Source organism: Argiope bruennichi, chromosome X1 (genome assembly GCF_947563725.1).
Source record: "Argiope bruennichi chromosome X1, qqArgBrue1.1, whole genome shotgun sequence".
In the NCBI taxonomy this organism is placed as follows: domain Eukaryota; kingdom Metazoa; phylum Arthropoda; class Arachnida; order Araneae; family Araneidae; genus Argiope; species Argiope bruennichi.
Window position 1 is genome coordinate 71,032,650 of NC_079162.1, and position 20,481 is coordinate 71,053,130.

At 26.9% G+C, this 20,481-nt stretch overlaps 1 protein-coding gene across 1 annotated transcript in view; it reads right to left on the bottom strand.

Moving 5' to 3' along the window:
• LOC129958287 (lipid droplet-regulating VLDL assembly factor AUP1-like) overlaps positions 1-20,481 on the bottom strand; it is a 66,200-nt gene that overhangs the window by 28,686 nt on the left and 17,033 nt on the right. The window contains exons 3-5 of the mRNA XM_056070641.1: positions 19,092-19,239; positions 13,340-13,460; positions 13,106-13,215 (exon numbers count right to left, since the gene is read on the bottom strand). Coding sequence (XP_055926616.1) covers positions 13,106-13,215; positions 13,340-13,460; positions 19,092-19,239 — 379 coding nt within the window. The remainder of the gene's footprint in view (positions 1-13,105; positions 13,216-13,339; positions 13,461-19,091; positions 19,240-20,481) is intronic.

Below are 20,481 nucleotides of genomic sequence, written 5' to 3' on the forward strand. Positions count from 1 at the left end.
TATGGTGATTATCCTACTTCAGAGTGCATAATGTTAATGCTGCAAAAATTAAACATCTTTGTACATGTACACATACATAGACCCACAGATTTTCTAAGCATAGCATATTTTCTGCTTTACAATAAAGCACAATTTTTATTGAAAAATTCAAATACATTTTCTTTTATTTTGAATATGCATTTTTAAAAATTTTAATATTTCTGTATTTGCACAACATCTTCTATTTAAAATAAAGAATATTTTTAAAAAATAAAAACGATAATGTAAATTGTCCTTAACAATATATATATATAATTAATAATACAAATCTGTGACTATTTCAAATTTTTTTAAAAATATACAAATTACCAGTTGATTCAGATAGATACAGCATTTCTGAAAATGTCGACCCAATATAGAAACATAGCATTACCAAAAAATTTAAAAGGGTGCAACAAACATTTTTTCATTACATTTATATCAAAACTTAGAGGATGCATCTAAAAAAATCAACAAATATATCATCCTTATTAAAAATGTTTCAAGAAACTTTTAATGCCATCAAAAACATAACTTGCAAAAAAAAAAAAAAAAAAAAAAAACCAAGTATCGCAACTCAGTTCTTCTATCGTAAAAAGTTGTGAGATCCATGTAATACCAAGTCGGTCAATTTATTCAGTCCCTACTTAAGGGTCCTTCTGTCTTAAGTTATTACGTAATTAGCTAACCTAACGACATCTTATAGTGACCATATCAATATTAAAAATCTTTTATGGTTTAAATAAATAGATTGACTTGGAAATCGCATGAAAACACAATGTATCTTTACATTCAATTAGATTACATTAACATATTATATTAAATTGTTTAGTGCGATTGCCAAGTTAATCTATTTATTTAAACCATAAAAGATTTTTAATATTGATATGGTCACTATAAGATGTCGTTAAGGTAGCTAATTACGTAATAACTTAAGACAGAAGAAACCCTTAAGTAGGGACTGAATAAATTAACCGACTTGGTATTACATGGATCACACAACTTTTTACGATAGAAGAACTGAGTTGCGAGACTTGGTTTTTTTTACAAGTTATGTTTTTTATGGCATCTCATTTCTTTTTGTAGATAGTCCTTTTCTTATTTTTGTATGTAGTCTTCCTCTTTTTCTTTTCCGGTACTACTTCTTGAGTTTCAGCTACAGTTTTTCTCAAAGCCACTCCCTTATATGTCCGAAAATAGTCAATAACATAACTCGGTCCTGAATTTATATGGTGTTTATAAATTTTTTATGGTATTATTAAATTTATTTGGAATGGTATTGCAAGTGCAATTATATGTCAAATTTTTGTTTCAATCGATTGAGAAGAAACGCGTCAAAAGCAGAAATTCGATTTTTGGATACCTACTGTTAATGCGTGTCAGAGACTAATCGCCAAATAACTCGCCAAGGGTGACACGATAGATTCAATATATAAGTTATTTATGCAAGTGGTGTATCTAGAAAACTAGATCGAAATTGCAAAATATTTTAGTTTTTCCTTGATTTATACACTAAACACTAATTGTATTCTAAATTTGAAGATTCTATGTCTGCTAGAAGTGCCTTAGAGTTTTGATGATCGGTCAGTCAGTCAGTGACAAAATTCACAAACTTTGACTAGTTATAATTCTTAAACTACTGGTTCAAATTTAATGAAATTTGAAATATACCGTGTTTATATAATGCCTGCTTGGTTAATGAAAATTCAGGCTTCTAGTTTTATCCACAACGAAGTTATAGGGAGTCGAAAATGGCCTGAATTGCTTCGAGAAAAGGATGGTACGGCCGTGCCACTTGTTTTTGCACGACTTGGCGGGGGCACTACCGTGCCCACAGATATAATTAACATCTTCCTATTTTATTAATATTATTTTTTTTAAATCTCAATAAATATTTATAAGTATAACAATGAATTAAAATCAAAAGACTGTGGAAATCATCTTTGAAAACATAGTTTCATATTTTAATCAAAATATTCTTATATAGTATGGTGGCATTCTAGAAATAGTTATAATTTTTTTAGAAGCTAAATCAAAACCTTGCCACTTTTTGAGAATGTAAATATATTCTTCAAGCAAGAATTGACAATTAGATTCATGAGATACTGATTAAAATTCTATACATATATTACAACACTGGAGTTTTAGATAATCAGTAAATTGGACATATCTTTGATAAAAATGGGTAATTAATTACCATTTTAAAATTGTGGCAGAAGTCAGTTGTACCATTTCCTGATAAAAATATCCATCATTATCATATAATGTTGGCATATTTTTATCACTAAAAGAGAGAGAGAGAATAAAAGAAAATATAGTAAATAAATTTTTATATAGTTATACATAAAAACCATAGTCAATCAATTACAAGTCCATATTATTTAAGAAATCTAAATTTGTCATTCTAGATAATATTGATAGATTTTTTTTTATCAAAGGATTAAAATATATATATATATAATGAATAAATTGTTATGTAAATTTTTACAATTCTCAAAATTTATACATAAAAATTAATGAATTATTATTTCTCTAACTTTTTAATCTTCAACTCAAAACTCTTAATTAAAATGAGAAAGATGTTTGTGATACATTTATTGTTTTTTCTTCTGGCTAGAGATTGATAAAGTCATCAGAAAGGTCAGGAAATTTACTTTCAAAAGGCAAGTATTCTGATTTCAGGTTCATGACAAGCACATTTAAATCCTACTACTGATTATTGTAAGAGGTCATATCTAACCCTATCAGACATTGCAACCATTTGAATTGTAAGCCTGACGGTATAAAGGCAGTATGAAGAACAGTCAGCAATACTTATGATTTCATAATTATAAATCCTATTTATAACCTCCATTCAGGAATCTCTATTTTCCCAAATTAATTTGCTGTCCAAAACAACTAATATTTATATATATGGACAATATCGAAGTGTGAATTCTTAAGCTTAAAGTGTACATTTTAGCACTATATTTCAATTGGGGCACCAATTGTCGGGAAGCTTAAATTTAGATGAATTCTATTAGGGAATTATAGCTATGATTTAACAAGCTTTGTCTAGGACCTAATAATGGAATAGTATCATTTTAGTATTTAGCGATAGGACTTTTTAAATTCCTTTTATAGCAAGCATTCTCCACCCAATACACAACTGTCTAAAAAACTTTTTTTATAGACATTATGATTTGTAGATTTCATGAAGAGTAAGTAAATTAGCTGTATTTGACTTCACATGCACCAATAAATAACATGATCAAGAAAGAAAGTGCAAATATTTCCTTGTGCTAACTTGACATGTTTAGCAATCTAGAAAATTTTATTTGCAACCTTAAAAAGCTAACAACTAAAGCTTTCCAAAATGGTAACCAACAAAAAGATTTGGCAAAAATGCCATTAAACTGATGAAAGAACAATGCTATGCTATAATCAAATTCTAATAAACTAATCGAATTTTTTAGATCAATTTTTTTAACTGGAAACAAATAGCAGTGTTTAAAAATGGCCAGATTATTATTATAAAAAAAAAAAAAAAAAAAAAAAAACTTACTGCTTCTTATTTCTGCAGTTAAAAAGCAAAGGCAATTTTTCACAAAATTTAATTAAAATTTGCTTTTTACATGCCACTATATGGAAAAATAAAATTTTTACTCCTTAGCTATTAAAAATTACAGCAAAAATGTGATTAAATATTTCACAATGAAATGAAAATGATTTAAAATTTCCTTGTTCTAATTAACAATAAAGGCAAAATCACAAATTTAAAGAGGTTAGCACTGTAGTTAAAAGCAAAATGAAAATAAAAAAGTATCAGTTGCCACATTTTATAGTTTTTTTTTTTTTTTTTTGTCGGTGCAATATACTGCATTGCCTTTAAATTTAACAACCTTTATCAAGTGAAAAATCTTATTATATTCAACAAACTGCTTTAAAGATTTTAAATCCAATCTTTTTTTTCTTTGTATTGTGACAGTAAGAGCAGTCAAGTCATGCATTTCAATGATTCAACAAAAAAACTGCATTATTCTGAATTTCTTTACAACAAAAATCTCTGTTACAAAGTTTGTCCAAAACTAAATTTGAAAATTATTAAAACTAAAGAAAATGTACATTCAAACAAAATTGATATTACTGAAAAGCTTTTTTTTTTTTTTTTTATGTTTATAAGATGGTGTAATAATTCTTGTGCACTAATATGCTTTGATTTCATAGCAGAAACATATAAAAATTCTGTTTGTTTTTTAATTAAAATCTTGCAAAATTTGCTTTTATTGAGTCTCTAATACCTAAAAAGCAACATCCTGTTAAATTTCATGTCCCTTTAAATTTCATCTGTCTGGATTTTATGCAATCAATTAACATAATTAATGGAAGAAATAACTAAATTCAGGGGATAATACAGCTCAAGAAATAAAATCTAAGACATTATAAAAATATCTTTATCATTAATTAAAATGAACTTGAAAGTCATTATCTTGACTTCAACTAAGAAGGAATAAAGGCATGTGCCAAAGGATAGCAAAAATGAATGAATGAACACAAGAAATACCCCAACACTCACCTTAAGTACACATTCATATCTAAAATCACAATCAATCAAAATTTTCATGCATAAATTATACCATTGTGAACAGAATGTCCCAAAGGAGAAGAAACAGTTGGCATGAAGGTAAATCTTAATTTATAACAAGCAGCCTCCTCATTATTTCTTTACAAAAAATGCTCAAAATATAGTTTCATTAGAAGTTAGAAGGTTAAAATACAAAAGTAAAAGTATAAAAAGGTTAAATTACAAAAAGTAAAAATTTACAGTTCTCATTATAAAATACCAACTGCAATACTACTAAAAAGTTGGCTTCAAAATTTATTTACTACATCTTTAATCAAAGGTTTAGTAAATATATCAGTTTTATTATTTTCATTATTGCTTCATCACAACTGGACAACAATATGTTTTGACTTATGGTTTTCTATAGATGAATATGATAAATTCAAAGCAGCTTATTATCTTAATATATCAAATATCAAAGGTAGTTCTGAAAATTCAACATTTATATTGTTACACTCATTCATTATATTCTGAATCCAGACAGCCTCTTTTTTCAGCCTTAGCTAATGATATATACTTTGCCTCCATAGTAGGCATATTAATGCATTCATGTCTGAATTTATGCCAAGAAGCTGGAACCTTATCAATTACAATAAACATATTCCCTATAGACTCTTTCATCTCTATTAGCTGTGAAACCAGAATCTGAAAAACAAATCAATTTAAAATTTTTAAATTGAGATAAATTTAATTTTAAAACTCTTGTATCACTTACATATTCTAATAATTTTAATAAAATGTGACAATTTTTTAATTTCAGGAGGTAATTTTGGAAATTGTGAAAAAATATTCACAACATAACTCAAATTAGGTCTCATTCTGGTTGCAATAAAATATAAATATCCTAATAGGTACTTAGTAATTTCCTCCAATTCACAATAATTTTGGCAAAATAATGCTCTTCGCAATAGGAAGTAATGCGTGAAAAAACTTAAATAAAAATTTTACAAATATTAGTTATATACTGTTTATGATGAATGAAATATTGGTCCTTGAAATTATAAATTACAAATAATTTCTGAATGTGACCAAAAATTTTAATAACAGATTTACTCAGCAATAAAGAAACAGCATCAATATCTCCTTGCGATTTATCAAACATAATATCATCAATACATAACATATGTTTATATTTATAAAAAAAATACATTTTATTATAAATATAAACAAAATTACATTAAAACAATTTGGTAAAATTTAATTTTTCAAGTAAAATCACTTACAACCACTTTGGTGTAATTCATATATGGCCTTTCTTAAATAACAAAAATTATCATTCTTAACATGACCTCCAAAACCTTGTGGTTGCTTCAAACAAATGTACTCCTTAACCTTAGCATAATAAATAGTACATTACGATGAGTTGATAATTAATTTATTTTAACATACAAACAAAAAATTGCAGAAAACATTCAAACAAGTGAAAAATTTACAACTGGACTAAAAGATTCTTCATATGTTTCCACTTTCTGTCTATTGAGTCCTTGAATAACTAATCTAACTTTATATCTACAAATTCACCCATTATTCTTTTTTTAGAGTACAAACCCATTGGCAGCCATATTATCTTAAGAGTTTTGAGGTTCCTAAACATTTATATTTTAAATTACCTCAATCTCTTCTGCCATTGTAGCCTGCCACATATCAGATTAGGGTGGATTCAGAGCTTCATGCAAATGCTGGAGAATCAAAATTTCAGTATTAGAGGCCACAGACGGATAAACGAGACTTCCACTTTGCTGTTTAAAATCAGACACTTAGGTCATATTTTATGCCACTGTCCTTACAATACTTCTCTACATCACTGGAAAGTTCGTAATTTAATAGTACTTTTAATATGATAAGAAATACTATATTTAGTACCCTTTTAATGCAAAACAATTTCTTTAATAAAAGGAATTAAACTACACAATTTTAAATTAGATGCCCTTATAACTGAAGTGGTTATATCTAAAGTAATATATCCCTTGTACTGGAAGTTTTAATTGGTTTTGGCCAAATCTTTTGGGTCCTCATCAAAGCAAAAAAAGTTTGAAAGCTGATTAATCTTAAACTTAGCCCACTATGCAATTTCATTGTATGTACAGGGATTGATGCATGCAACTTAAAGATCTTTTAGTTTCATCAAAATGTACATTGCAAGTCTGTATTAAGTCGTGATCCTCCAGTAACAAAATACAGTATCCTCTGGTTGATTTAGCATAACTTAGTATTACCCCATGTATTCAAATCTAACTTATTTCAAAGTTGCTTGTGTGTTCTTATATAAACATGGTATTCAAATAATCTAAATTTTGTTACAGTTGGCATATCGTCAAAGTAAAGTTCAAAGTGTATTTTATTTTTAAATATATGCCAAATTCGGTTTCTTGCAAAGAAAAAAAGCCTATCAACACCTTTGGTCTAAAACAATTATCTATACTACTATCACTGAACACAGTCTTTACATAATTTTTAGCCATCAAATTGAAACACTTGGACACACCATTTTGCTCCAGTCTATAACTGTTTGTTTTTTCATAACTTACGCTCAATTCATTTAAATATTTTGCCATGCCAAAACTCCAAAGCACTATCTCAATGCACACTTAAAATCTGATGTAATAATACGGGCAGCAATAGCTTGAAAAGATCTAAAATAATAAAAAACAGGATTATTCTTTAAGAAAAAAACAAATCCCCATTCTGGATAAATCATTTGTGAATAATAAAAAGGATTACCCATAAGATTTAAAATTTCAAGAATCACAAGCATCAACTTGTACCACCTGTAGTTGTCTAGTGCTTTGTATTCTACCAATAAGTATAAAAGGAATTCATTTAGATTTAGCTAATTTACAGCTTTTACAATCCATTTCTCATTTTTAAATTTCGACGAATCATATACGTCTGCAATCCTAATGATTTGAGTTAAAAATCTATGTTCAAAGAACAAAACATCTTGTGCCAAAGCACAGCATTTCCATAGTAATGATATACTTCTTCTTTTATCATCTTATATACACATCCTTAGCCCTCCTAACACCAGATACATGTTTTTTTTGCAAATGAGATTTACTTCTAGAAGGACAAAAATATTTTATTTTGTCATGTTTGGTTGCTTTCCACAAGGGAGTAACCGATTTTTCCATTATGAATTTTACAGTCGAAAATAACATGTGTTTTATTGTCTTTGCTATCCCCTCCATCAATAACTTATTTAACAGTTATTGATTTCTAATAAGCCTTATAATAGACTTTAAAATGGTAGAAATGAATTATTTTGGACTGACAAGCCAATTCCTTATCTTGAAAATGATTAAAATAGGAAATGTTTTATGTTGCTTTCGGAAAAATATGAAAGAATATGTTTCTCAAATTATTATAATGGCATACAAATTTTACAAATATTTTTCTTCATAAATAAAACAAAAATTTTTTAAGGATCTTATATTTTGAAAAGATACCATTAAATAATCTTAAAATAAATCAACAGGTATCAAAGGGATAACAACAAAATGAATAATTTTTTCTTCTTATATAAAAAACTACTAGCATCAAAGTTCATCCATAAATACATGGGTCTACAAAGAATAGAATAAAAAAGAACATAGAAGAGTTCTATTTAAAAGTCAAAAGTATGATGTTAAATTTATATTTTGATAAAAGAATGTTGAGATTTTCTTTATTCATAAATGTTTGTTTGTTTTTTAAGTACTGATTAAAGTCTTAAAAGAAATTTTGTGTTTCATTACCAAAAAAGAATTTTTTGTTTCAAAATTGAAACATAAAATATCAATGCATTTCCAAATCAAATTATGATAATCATTCATAATTAAAAAATGACAAGGAAAATGATTAAAAATATGCATGAGTTCAACACTATGTGATTGACATGGAGACTTAATAATGAATATACAATACTTGATTGTAGATTCCACTATATATATTTTCCAAAATTTATTTTATTTCGTTCAAACAATAGATAAAAGAAAGTTATTTCTTTCCTAAAAATTCATTTCTTTTTTTTAACTAAACATTACTACTTCATGTCTGTAGTATTTACGGGGGAAAAAAACTTATATGAAGGGTAGGCACATTAAATACAAAGTTATTCATCTAAAACACAATCCAAAGAAATAGAAGGAAGGGGGGGGGGACAATAAATGAAACTGTTGAAAAATTGGAATATCATTAGTATAAAACAAATTATCTTTAAAGGTTGTTAGATAATTCATAACTCCAATCACTAAATTATCACAATATCGATACTTCATATAACAAAGCAAAAAAGGTCTAAAAAAACTTGCATAACATATTAAAACAAGGTATGTGTTGTTTCCGAACTTCACTTAATAAATTTTCTCAAGCATTTTTCTTCTCAAATTCTTCTTTTATGTATTAAAAAATGTAGTAAGAAGTTTACAATAATTCCATTTAAAATATTTTGATATAAACCTATTTTCTACACATTTTGGGAAGCAAAATTCATTGAAAATGTTCAACAGGGCAGCATTGAACTGTGGTAAGCAACCTACAGCTTACCAAATTTAGCGCATAGTAACTTCATAGAAAGTAGGTTCTCACTAAAATAAAACTTTTTCTTTCATAAATTTATTAAAATTTTTAATTAAAATTTATAGAATTTTTTATATACTACGTCTGAGCGAAAAAACAATTTTATATCAATTAAAAATACAAAAGATAGCCATATTTTTTTAAAAAAATGTAATAAACTGCAAAAAATTCATTTTAATCATAATTTATAACAACACTTTTTACTGTGATAAGGAAATTAAACACAATTTTATGATTATGCCAAACTGATCAACAGCATGTTTTGCCATTGTTAATATTAAGATATATAAGAATTGCTCTATTTCAAGATCTGAATGTAAAAACTGTAACACTGCACTTTGTGCTACAACGTGTTTTCAAATGTACAACACAGAACCTAACAATTATGATTTTTATATTTAATCGAATGCATTTTCTGTAATGTAGTATTTCAAACAATTGTTGAGCCATTATGTAATTAACGTAATGACCCATATAATTGATTATAAATTTATCCTTATAATATACATTCTTGTTTTAAATACACCGTTTCAGTATACAAATTTATTAATATAATTAATTTTTTTCTTTTTTACAAAATTAAAGATGGATTTAACTTTTCATTTAATTGCTAATTTCAAATTTATATTAGATAAAAAAACAGTCCATCTAATTAAAAAAAAAACAGAATTAACATTATAACAGTATTAATTTTTAAGTTTTGTTATTTTTAGTTAGACAAAAATTTCAAAGCATTTTTTCAAAACTTACCAATAAAGCCCACTATTTTATTGTTATTTTCTAAAATATGGAATTATGAATAGATATTATTTCAGATAGTATTTTTTTTATTTTGTTATTTTTGTATATATTTTAAATGTCGAAATATTTTTCCTACAATTTAGAGCAAAATACTTTATTTTGTAGTTGTTAGATAATAATATATGGATAAAAATAGGAATTTTTTTAAAAATTTGTCATGTTAAAGAATGAAATGTTTGTGAATCGGAAAACCAAAAAGGTATTATTAAATGTTTTTACCTGTTTAGAAATATTAATATTTTTGTGTTTATATCTTTCGGAATTTATTGGAGAAGTTAAAGTAAAATTCCGATTTCGGATATCCAAATCAATTGGCTATAAAACAGTTTCTTAAAAATGTGTAAATTTTTGGTAAATACAGGATACATTCAATTTATTTATTTTTAAATTTAATATGATAATATTATTGATTCCTTATTCTCTTATTAAGATAAATAAATATGAAATATATTGAAAAGAAAATTTCTCTTTTCAATAAGTCAGACTGGAGCATGGTTTTTATTATAAATACTGCACTCATGCAAAATATGAAAATTGTTCAATTTCATTAATTTTAATTCTGTATAGCATGCTCCTCATATTTTCAAAATTTTGTATACTTTCCTCATTGCTTAAATTTCACTTTGCTGTTGTTTAACTAAAAAAAAAGTATGTAATACTGCTGGTATTCTCTGGAGAATACATTTTCCTTTAAAGAAATTTTTCAAACAGGGAAAATTCATAATTTTAATTACAAACATCTTCACCAATTTTATAATTAACTCCATGAAACTTTTCCTGTGTTTTTATTATGAAATAGAGTTCATTTTTCTAAATGAACTTTTTTGATTGATCTCCTTTAGTTTTGTAACTTCCTTCCTTGTTTCGCTGTTAGCAGCATTGTAATTTGTCTCAATAAATTCAGTATAGTCATTTTACTATAGGTACATGTTACTTGCTTGGCCATATGAGATGTCTTTTTGAATTAAAAAAGCTTAAAAGGACTTTTTTTTTATTTTTTGATCATCCTACACACACACACACACACACACACACACACTCAGTGACAGGACAGCCCATGTTAACCAAGTCCTACAGTGTCCATATCTGCTTTCTAGACAAAGGGCCCTAAGGTGCAAAGCATATGTCCTGGTTAGGTGGTCAGCCTAATGCTGAACCCCCAATGTTTAATTCCCAAGCATGCTTGGTCCTCAGTTTATCGACCCACCACTACGCCACTGGACTTCATATTTTATATATATAGGTCAGTAATTTCAATACAAGCCATCTTTAGCTAACAGGACAAAAATTTTGACACAAAAAGAATAACCCATTTTATTCCTACTCTAAACCAATGACTACATATATCTTCAAAGTCTTAATCTTGATTGTTGACAAAACCATTTAATGATAATTAGCAATTACCAGCCTAATTTAATATTTCAGTAACATTTAGTTATTCAAAACAGAATAAAAATTTAATGCTTCTAGTAGCAATATTAGTACACATAAGGGAGGGGGCAGGTTTTGGGGATATATGTGTATCATTAGGTTACTAATAAGTTTTTAATATTAGCTTTACATACTTAAAAGAGTTAATCATATTTCTGACCATTTTTGTATCAATTAAGAGCAGTTGTCTAATCTGTGCTCAAAGGAGGAAATTTTCCAATCAGTCTACAAGACCAAGGAATGAACAGTGATACACGAAGAGAAATATCATCGTAAATCAAAATTTTGTTCATTGTCATAATTTTAACTAACAGAATGGCTTCCCAGAAATAGTATAATTACTTCAATTCAGAATTTCGGATATGACTATTTTCATAAGTGACAAAAAAAAAAAAGCATAATTTCTCAAAGTTGATTATATTGTGTTTAATGATGCAAAGCTGAAATTTGATTGAGTCAAATATACCATATACTTACAAAAATGGTATAAATTTAAAAATAAACTTCTCTTCATGCACACCAACCGGTTAAAGACCAATATACCAGATATGCTCCCCAATGGGTTAATCAATTAAATCAAGTGTTTTTGAAATTCCAGGCATTTCAAATAAAATATATTATTAAATTATATCATGAGGTCTAAATGATGACTCGATAATCTCCAGTAAGACCATTTGATATAAATATAGGATCATGAAAACATGTATGTGATACATGAATAGTGTTCTATTTCTTTAACATCAAGTAAGTTAAAAAGAAATTCAGACAAACATCTAAATTAAATTCTCACGTCCTGAAGCAGAACAAGAGTTTATTAATTTTTTATTACAGCACTTTCTCTGGAAATCATTCAAAGAAAGAGGAAACAGGAGATACAAAAATGTATTCATTTGGGGAGGGGGGGGGACCCTCTTTAAAACATAGAATAATAAACAAAAACTTATTGAAACATAAAAACATTTTGAAAAAAAATTAAATTAAGACACAACCAAAGCAGACTTCAGACATAATTTCACACTAATATTTTGGTAAATATATAATTATCAGATTTTTTTAAAAAACTTTTTTTCAACTAATTATCAATGTTCAAGGGGGGGAAAAATATATTAGAACTTGATTTCCATACAAAAAGATTTTTTTAATGTTATTACAATCCCAAAAGTGATGATGAAAATCAAATTTTTATTAAATAATAAATATTTTTAATTTAAGACAGCTATTTGGAAATTTTAATGTTCGTGTTTATCAAGATGATTAGCTTAAGTATTGAAGAATAGATAAAAATCTGAAAATTATACAAATATAAGAAGCCATGACACCACAAAGTCATTATTATTTATACAAGAAGTCATGACATTTATTTCACCAATATAATGAAATATAACTGAAAATAAAGAATTTGCTTTTTCTGTTTCTGTTTATTTATTTTTTCAGAGAAAAATTAATTCTGCAAAATGTTATTAAATACTTTAATGTAATATAAATTTACAATAGCTAATATTTCTACAAAACAAGGATTCATACATTTCTTCAACTGATTTAAGATAAGTTAAAACCTTTTTTAAACACCTGCACAGAGGTATAAAGCTATATGAAATGCTTTTTAAGCTCAAAATTTGAACTTATAAAGCATTAGATATGTAGATAAATCAAAGGCCGATTTTAATTAAAAGAAAAATAAAGCATAACACTTACAGGTTGAACTGGAGTATTAATAGAGAAAATACCAGGGTGGAACTTAAGAAGACCTATTTTGCCATTTGTTGTTGCAAATTCAGGAAAATGTAACACTCGAGTTGATGAACCTAAAAATTTAAATTGACCATTGTTTGAATATTTGAAAGACTCATTTAGTAAACTAAATCTTGGACTAAAGAAATCTGCTAATATCTATATAATGATTTTATGGCTTTATTATAAATTTCTTACTTTGAATGGATCTTCGAAGAGTACTAACTTCCTCTATTGTATATTCCCTTGGAAATGGAATATCAGAATCATCCCAAAAGGATAAAGCGTCAGTATTTCTGATTTGAAAGTCTTTTGCAATCTGCAAAAAATTTACACAAACCATCTAAGCATACAACACCAAGTTCTCATGACAGAAAAAAATCTTAATAATATATAAAATTTGACTTAAAATGATGAAAAATAAAAAAATATTAAAGAACTCAACAACTGCTTCTTCAAATCATGTTTATATATAGAAGACCTTTTAAAATAAGAGATATAAGAATACAGATATGATTATGAATATATACATCAATTTGTAATACATAAAAAAGAAGAGTATTAATTTAAATTCGTAAAATAATCATTAACATTACATATTCATAGGTCAACATTTTTTTTTCCAGTTTGATGACTGGGATTTTTAAACTACCTTCAACTTTTTGAGATTCAGTATAACTGCATTAAGAAAAAAATTAAAATGCAAAACTTATTTCTCGAACAGAAAAATTACATGAATAGGGAGGGAGAGGGGATAAGAATACAAAAGAATATTAGCAGGAAGTCATGTACTGAATGAGAGAAAAATACGATACAGCAGCTTTTTGGTCATGGAGAAGATTACATTTTGTGAATATGAATGGATAATCTGCGTAGACTTAAAATGGTTAACTTTCTCAATCTCAGCAAGTAGACAACACAAAATATTTTTACTTCTCATCTCTACTGGACAACAAAACCAAATACAACTCAATAAGAGAAGAGGGTCTACATGAGAGAACATGTTTGCAGAAGAATAAAATGTTATTTGTGGGACCTTAGTTGTACAAGACAATTATTTTGCCTTTACTGCATATAAAGCAAGGCCTAATGAAACAGTTCTTGAAATCTCTTGCTTAGCATATTTGTCACAAAAATTACCTGGAATAAATGCAGAGAAACTTAAAGAATTTTTGATAGTCCTCAAACCAGACAGTTAACTCACAAGTGATCCTCATTCTGTGGCTATCATGAAAGAAGCACGGACACAAAGCATGGATCTCATTTTTTCTTTGTTGAGAGTTTTCAGGACAACCACAAGGCTGAAAACTGTTCATTTAGTTAAAACCATGTTTAATAATTTCCAAAATTCTGGTTGCAATATAAGCATACACATTTTGGTTTCACATGAACACACGGCATTAAAATTATTTGCCTTAAAATTTTGGTGATACTATTGAAGAACAAAATCAGTGATTTCATCTGGACATAAAGAAGGTTAGATGCCACAGCAGATGAGATACTCATATTATGTTACTTTATTGTTGGAATCTACAAGGAAATCATATAAATAAACTTCACACAAAGATGCCAAAAAGAAGCTTTTGGAATAAAACAAAATAACTTTGTTTTTAGTTGATTCTCCTTCTTTCAAATTCTTAATTAAGCTATTGTAGATTTACAGGAATATTGCTGTGTTTTTTAAATTAATGAAATGAAAAACAATGAGCATAGTTTAGATTTAGTAATATTATTTTCCAAAGACTTTAAAGTAATCTTCCATCACTTTAAAGAATGAAAACTTACTGGACTTAAATGGCTGCAATTCCTTAGAAAGATGTCAACAATCCTACTCAATGCTATTTTAAGTATATGTACAAAAAATAAACAAAATAACTTTCAGCAGTCACTTTATATCAGAACATATCAAACTGTGATAGGGAACTCTAAACAGGACTGTATAAAAAAACATTGGAATAACAAAAAACTGGCAAACTGTCCTTTAATTTCAAATTTTCCTGCATATGAAAGTAAAAATAATTCAGAAAATCATTCTAACTTAAAAAATGTGAAAACAATTTGGTAACTAATTGTTTAAAATTAATCTTCTTTTTAGTTATCATGTGTATTTCATTTTCTTATTTATTTTATAATTTTTTTTTTAACAGATAGGATTACGAAATTTTTTAGTAGAATAAAAATGTCTTCTGTTGCAAAACAAATTTTCAGTTTTGACAAAAGCATAAAAATGGAAAAAAAAAAAAAAATCTGGGATATTTCCCAACATTGACTTAAAATTAACAAATCACTAATTGATTTAGATAGATACATCATTTCTGAAAACATTGACACTCATGTTGAAGCGTATGATGACCAAAAATTTTGTATTTGATCTTGACAAATAAAATCTGACATAGCTGGAATGGAAAGGATAAATTTCCTCTTATGTTATCTTGCAATATTTAGAAATTCAGGAGTAATATAAAATTATTTGCAAGCATATAATATTTTCAAACTTTAGCTTAAAAAAAATTACAGAAAAACGTGATTATGTATTTTATGAAGAGATGAAAACGATTTCAGAATTCTTAGTTTTCATAAGTAATGGAAATAAATTCATGAGGGTAAAAAGATGCCAGCTCTGTAATTAGAAGTAAAATGAAAATAAAAAACAACAGTTAATGCATTTTTTAAAAAGTATTATTTCAAGCTAGTGTGAGATGTTAAATTTTAAAACAATGGGAACACTCAACAAATGAAGAATCTTATTCAGTGAACTGCTTAAAGTTTCGAATATTAAATTAAAACAAATATATATTTTTTTAAATCACAGTATCAACACATTTAATATGACTCAATAGCATTGTTTAAATTTCATTACAATAATAATCAATATTAGAAATTGAGTCCATAAATAATTTTCTAAAAACTATTAAAATGTTTTTAAAAAAATGCATTCATTCAAACAAAATTAGTCAAAGTTCATTCATAAAAAAAGTCACATTTTTAAAATTTTAAAACGGTATAAAAATAATATTTGTGTGATAAGCTTCGATGTTATGATGGAAACACATAAAAATTCTGTTTTTAGTTTTTAATTAAACTTCTAACTAAAAATTTTAAAAATCCATTCATAGCATACCCAAGAAGCAATTTCATGTTCCTAACTCCAACTGTTTCTATTATTCTGTGTATTAGGACAAACCTGTATGTATATATCCATTCAAAAATTGATAGAATCTGAACTCTAAAGAATGAAAGCTTTGAAAAACTTTTTTTTTCTCCCCTTTAAAAATTTCAATTGTGAGATCTAGCAGTATTTTTTTATATATAAAAACTAAAATTTGTAAAGACTGGTCCAACAAATAAAAATTTTCAAATGGTTTGGTTTATATTATATTATATATATAAATGTGAACGAAATTACGATAATTAAAAACCTATGGCTTCAAGTTATGATTTCATCATACTATATTTTACACAATCAACAAACACACAGCAATGAATTACAATTCAATATAGCACAGTAAAATCCCTTTAATATGCATTCCAGATATTGCTCCCAAAGGACATATTAACGAGAACAATAATATGTAATGGAACATAGAGGTTTTAATGTAAGTGTTTTTAGAGCAGCTTCTCCCATATATGCAATTTATCTTTTGGCGTGTCAAAGTTCATCATGCTGTATTTTTATTTTCTACTCATTGGACCAATCACAGTATTTTTCTTTAACACATAAAAATATTAAACATGTATTTATCAAGCCTAACTAAAGCAAATTCCTCATCATCTTCAAATTCCACTGACATTAAAATGTTTCTTGAGTTGCAAAAAGTATGACATAGAAAGTACCTTTGCACTGCTCCTTGGGATAACCTTCCTAATAATTTCAATAAACAACAATGTACATGGTTCACAAAAGAGTGGGGTAAAGAAAGTCATTAAGTGTTATCTTAATATGTGTAGGCACACCTCAAAAATATTTCTCAGCACTTCTCGAGAAAATTAAACACTTTCTAAAAAAATTTAATTACTTTTCATGATGCTATTCACCTTGTGAAAACGTTTAAGCATTGCTTTATAATAAAGGAATCCTTTGATTCTAATTTTGGTAAACATATTACCACTTTCTTCGACATTACCAGTTTTTAACATTGTTCCTCAAACATAGAATATAAGAGGGTGAATTTTTAAGCAGCAATCATTATTTATATCAACAAATATGGATATTTCTTTTAGGTAGATTCCTATAGGAAGACTACTTATTGCAATAGTTCTCATGACAAGATTTTGGGAAAATTTCTTCAATTCTTCAACAATCATGGTCCCTATAATCCCAAACCCCCTTTCAATCAAAAATTATATAATATATATATGCATATAACACTATGCCTATATTACCTTGTGAACAGGATAACTAGAGTAATTTTGTTTGGATTTTAACAGGTTTGGAATATGTTGTTAAAAATGTAAAAATCTCGGACGAGGTCGTAAATGGCACATCTAGCTCAAAGAGAGTGAAAATGGTGGAGTTGAAATTTTCATTTCGCTATAACTTTCTTAATATTGAAGATAGAAAAATAAATGAAATTAGCCAAATTAGTTTCTCATTTTGTAATTAAAGTTTTTCAATAACTGCAATATCTTAGAAATTAGGGGCAGAAAAATTATTTTTCAAGATTTTATTTTGACTGCTTCTAACATCAACAATTTATATTGCCAGATAGTAACGTAGAGTAAAGGAAATCTACCTTTACCTTCCAGCTTTCCAAGAGGAATTTTTTTTATTTCATGTGATCTTTCTAAGGATCAGAAAACTCTTTCAGAACCATGGAGTGAAAGAACAAATAAACAAAGAAACAACAACAAAAAAAAGCACTAATAAGACTACTTTAAATCATTCAAACTATTTAATACCCTCCTATAGTTTGTGTATTTTCTGTAGGTGGTTCAAGATCAAATTGTCTACCTCGTTATTTGTTGTCTGGTACCTGTTAACGCGGTACAAAATGTAACCTTGAACCGCCTACAGAAAATACACAACTATAAAAAGGGGGAAAGTATAGATAATGTAAAAAAAAAAAAAAAAACTACCATTTTGAAAACTAATTTATTTGTTGAGCATCTAAAAATGATGACATTAAGAAGTTAATCAATTCTAGGTATGGGAATGATGCATGAAATCTAATACTGACAAGCAGGAACTTAAAGAAATCTTTCAGATCAACTTCAAAGCATCCTATCAACAGGAAAATGAAATTCAACAATCTCTTTTCTTCTAGCAGCTAAAATGATGAAAATTAATTTTAACTCATAAAACTTATTGAATTTTGACTCCCTACAAATTGAAATAAAAATGTAGATTGGGAATAAAAGTTCAGAATATTTTTTTAATATATCTAAAGGTAACAATTGTACACTGCTGAGAAAATTCATATTAATTGTTATTAATCTGCAAATCATGTATGAAATTTTTATTATATTTTTTAAAAAGGATTAGTACACAGCTATATAAATTTTCTAAAATTTAGGAACATGAGCAATCATACATTGAGGTTTAACTCTAGAATGACTTTAAACAATCTTGTAGAATTTCATTTTATTATTATAAGTAATTTTGTAAAATAATTATTCTATCTCAAAATGCATCACAGCGAACATTAGAAGTATTTGTTCTCTGAAAGAGCTACACTAGCACAAAAATCTTTCCATTTATGATGGTTATACAATCACCATTTATTCTTTTAATTTTTACAACAAACACAGTAAGTTGATTTCTTCAGATTTTTAACGCTTTGAGGGATGCAAAGTTATTCCTTTGGGGAAAAAAAAAAACTTGTTATAACTGTATGACAAATATATGCACACAATAAGGTCCCAAGCTCACAAACAATCATTCAAAAGTGAAATGTAATTACAGAAATTCAAATGAACACATTAAGAATGAATTAGATATTAATATACGTACAGAACAACAAGGGAACATAACATTCACAGCAAGGCGGTCCCACAAGCTCACATGATTGGCAATTAGCAATTTTGCATTCTCATCATTATACTTATCATCCACCTCAACAACAATGCCCAAGATTCTACTAAATCCTTTAAGCACCAAACTGAAAAAGAAAAATTTCACTAAACAATTTTGCAGTATAGATTCACATGAAAGTTAAATGCAAGTTTATAAATATTCATTATACAGTCTTTGTCAATTCACTGATTTAAAGCATTTAAATTAATAAATAAAGCATAAAATTCTACATAAATATGAAAGAAAAAAATTAACAAGGTAAGAAGGAGATTTTTATTTCTTCAAATTTTAGAGCTGATTTGAAAAATACAGTTATTTTTTAACTCAAGCAAAATACATAATTCAGAACTATTGAGGCTCATTTTTAATAAAATAAATATGATCATTAGAGAAACAAGGTTGAAATAGAAATATTAACATTATGAAATTAATACAGATGTTTCATGAAAAAGACAGTTAAAAACTATTGAGCTTTCAGCCAGAAGTGTGAGAAATAATTTTGTCCCCCCCCCCAAAGGAAAGAACTGCACAATAACAGAAGATCAAAAACATAGAATTTTATAAACATAAATTATAAATAAATTAAATTGAATTTAATACTTTGAAAATGCAATAAAATATCTATATATCCAATACTATTCTAGTTTACACTAATAAAAAAAATGATTATATCAACTTTACATTATAAAGATTTTTGGTTAAAGGTTTTGTTAAAATTTAATAACACTTTTATCACACAATTATTTAATTCATAACACATAAGTTGCCCTGAAACAATTGTAAATGGTAATGGTACAGTGGAACCTCACTTAATAAGCATAATTTGTTAATTTACTCCTAATGTGAAATGCTCAATTAATGTAGCCATAGAAATCCATGTAAAACAAGACAATGCATACAATCATGAAAAAAATAATCAAACAAATTTATAATAATATAATTTATTATTTATAATGCATGCTTATTTTACAAAAAAAAAAAAAAAAAAAAATCTAAAGACATTTGTTTTTGGTTATGTTTCAAAATTTGATGAAAATGAGACACAGCATTATTGTTAAATGAATTTGTAGCACACATATCTACTGCCTCATTAGGGTGATCCTTTTCAAAGTACAATACAATAATTTCCCATGATTTCAGCATCTCTCTTATTTCACTGAAAAGGTGTTGCATTTCTAAATAAATTATGTCCTCCTCTCCAGATCAAATTTCCCACATAGCTTTTTATTGTGACACAGAACGCTGATCCACAAATTCTTCGGTCTCCAGATCAAATTTCCCACATAGCTTTTTATTGCGACACAGAACACTGATCCACAAATTCTTC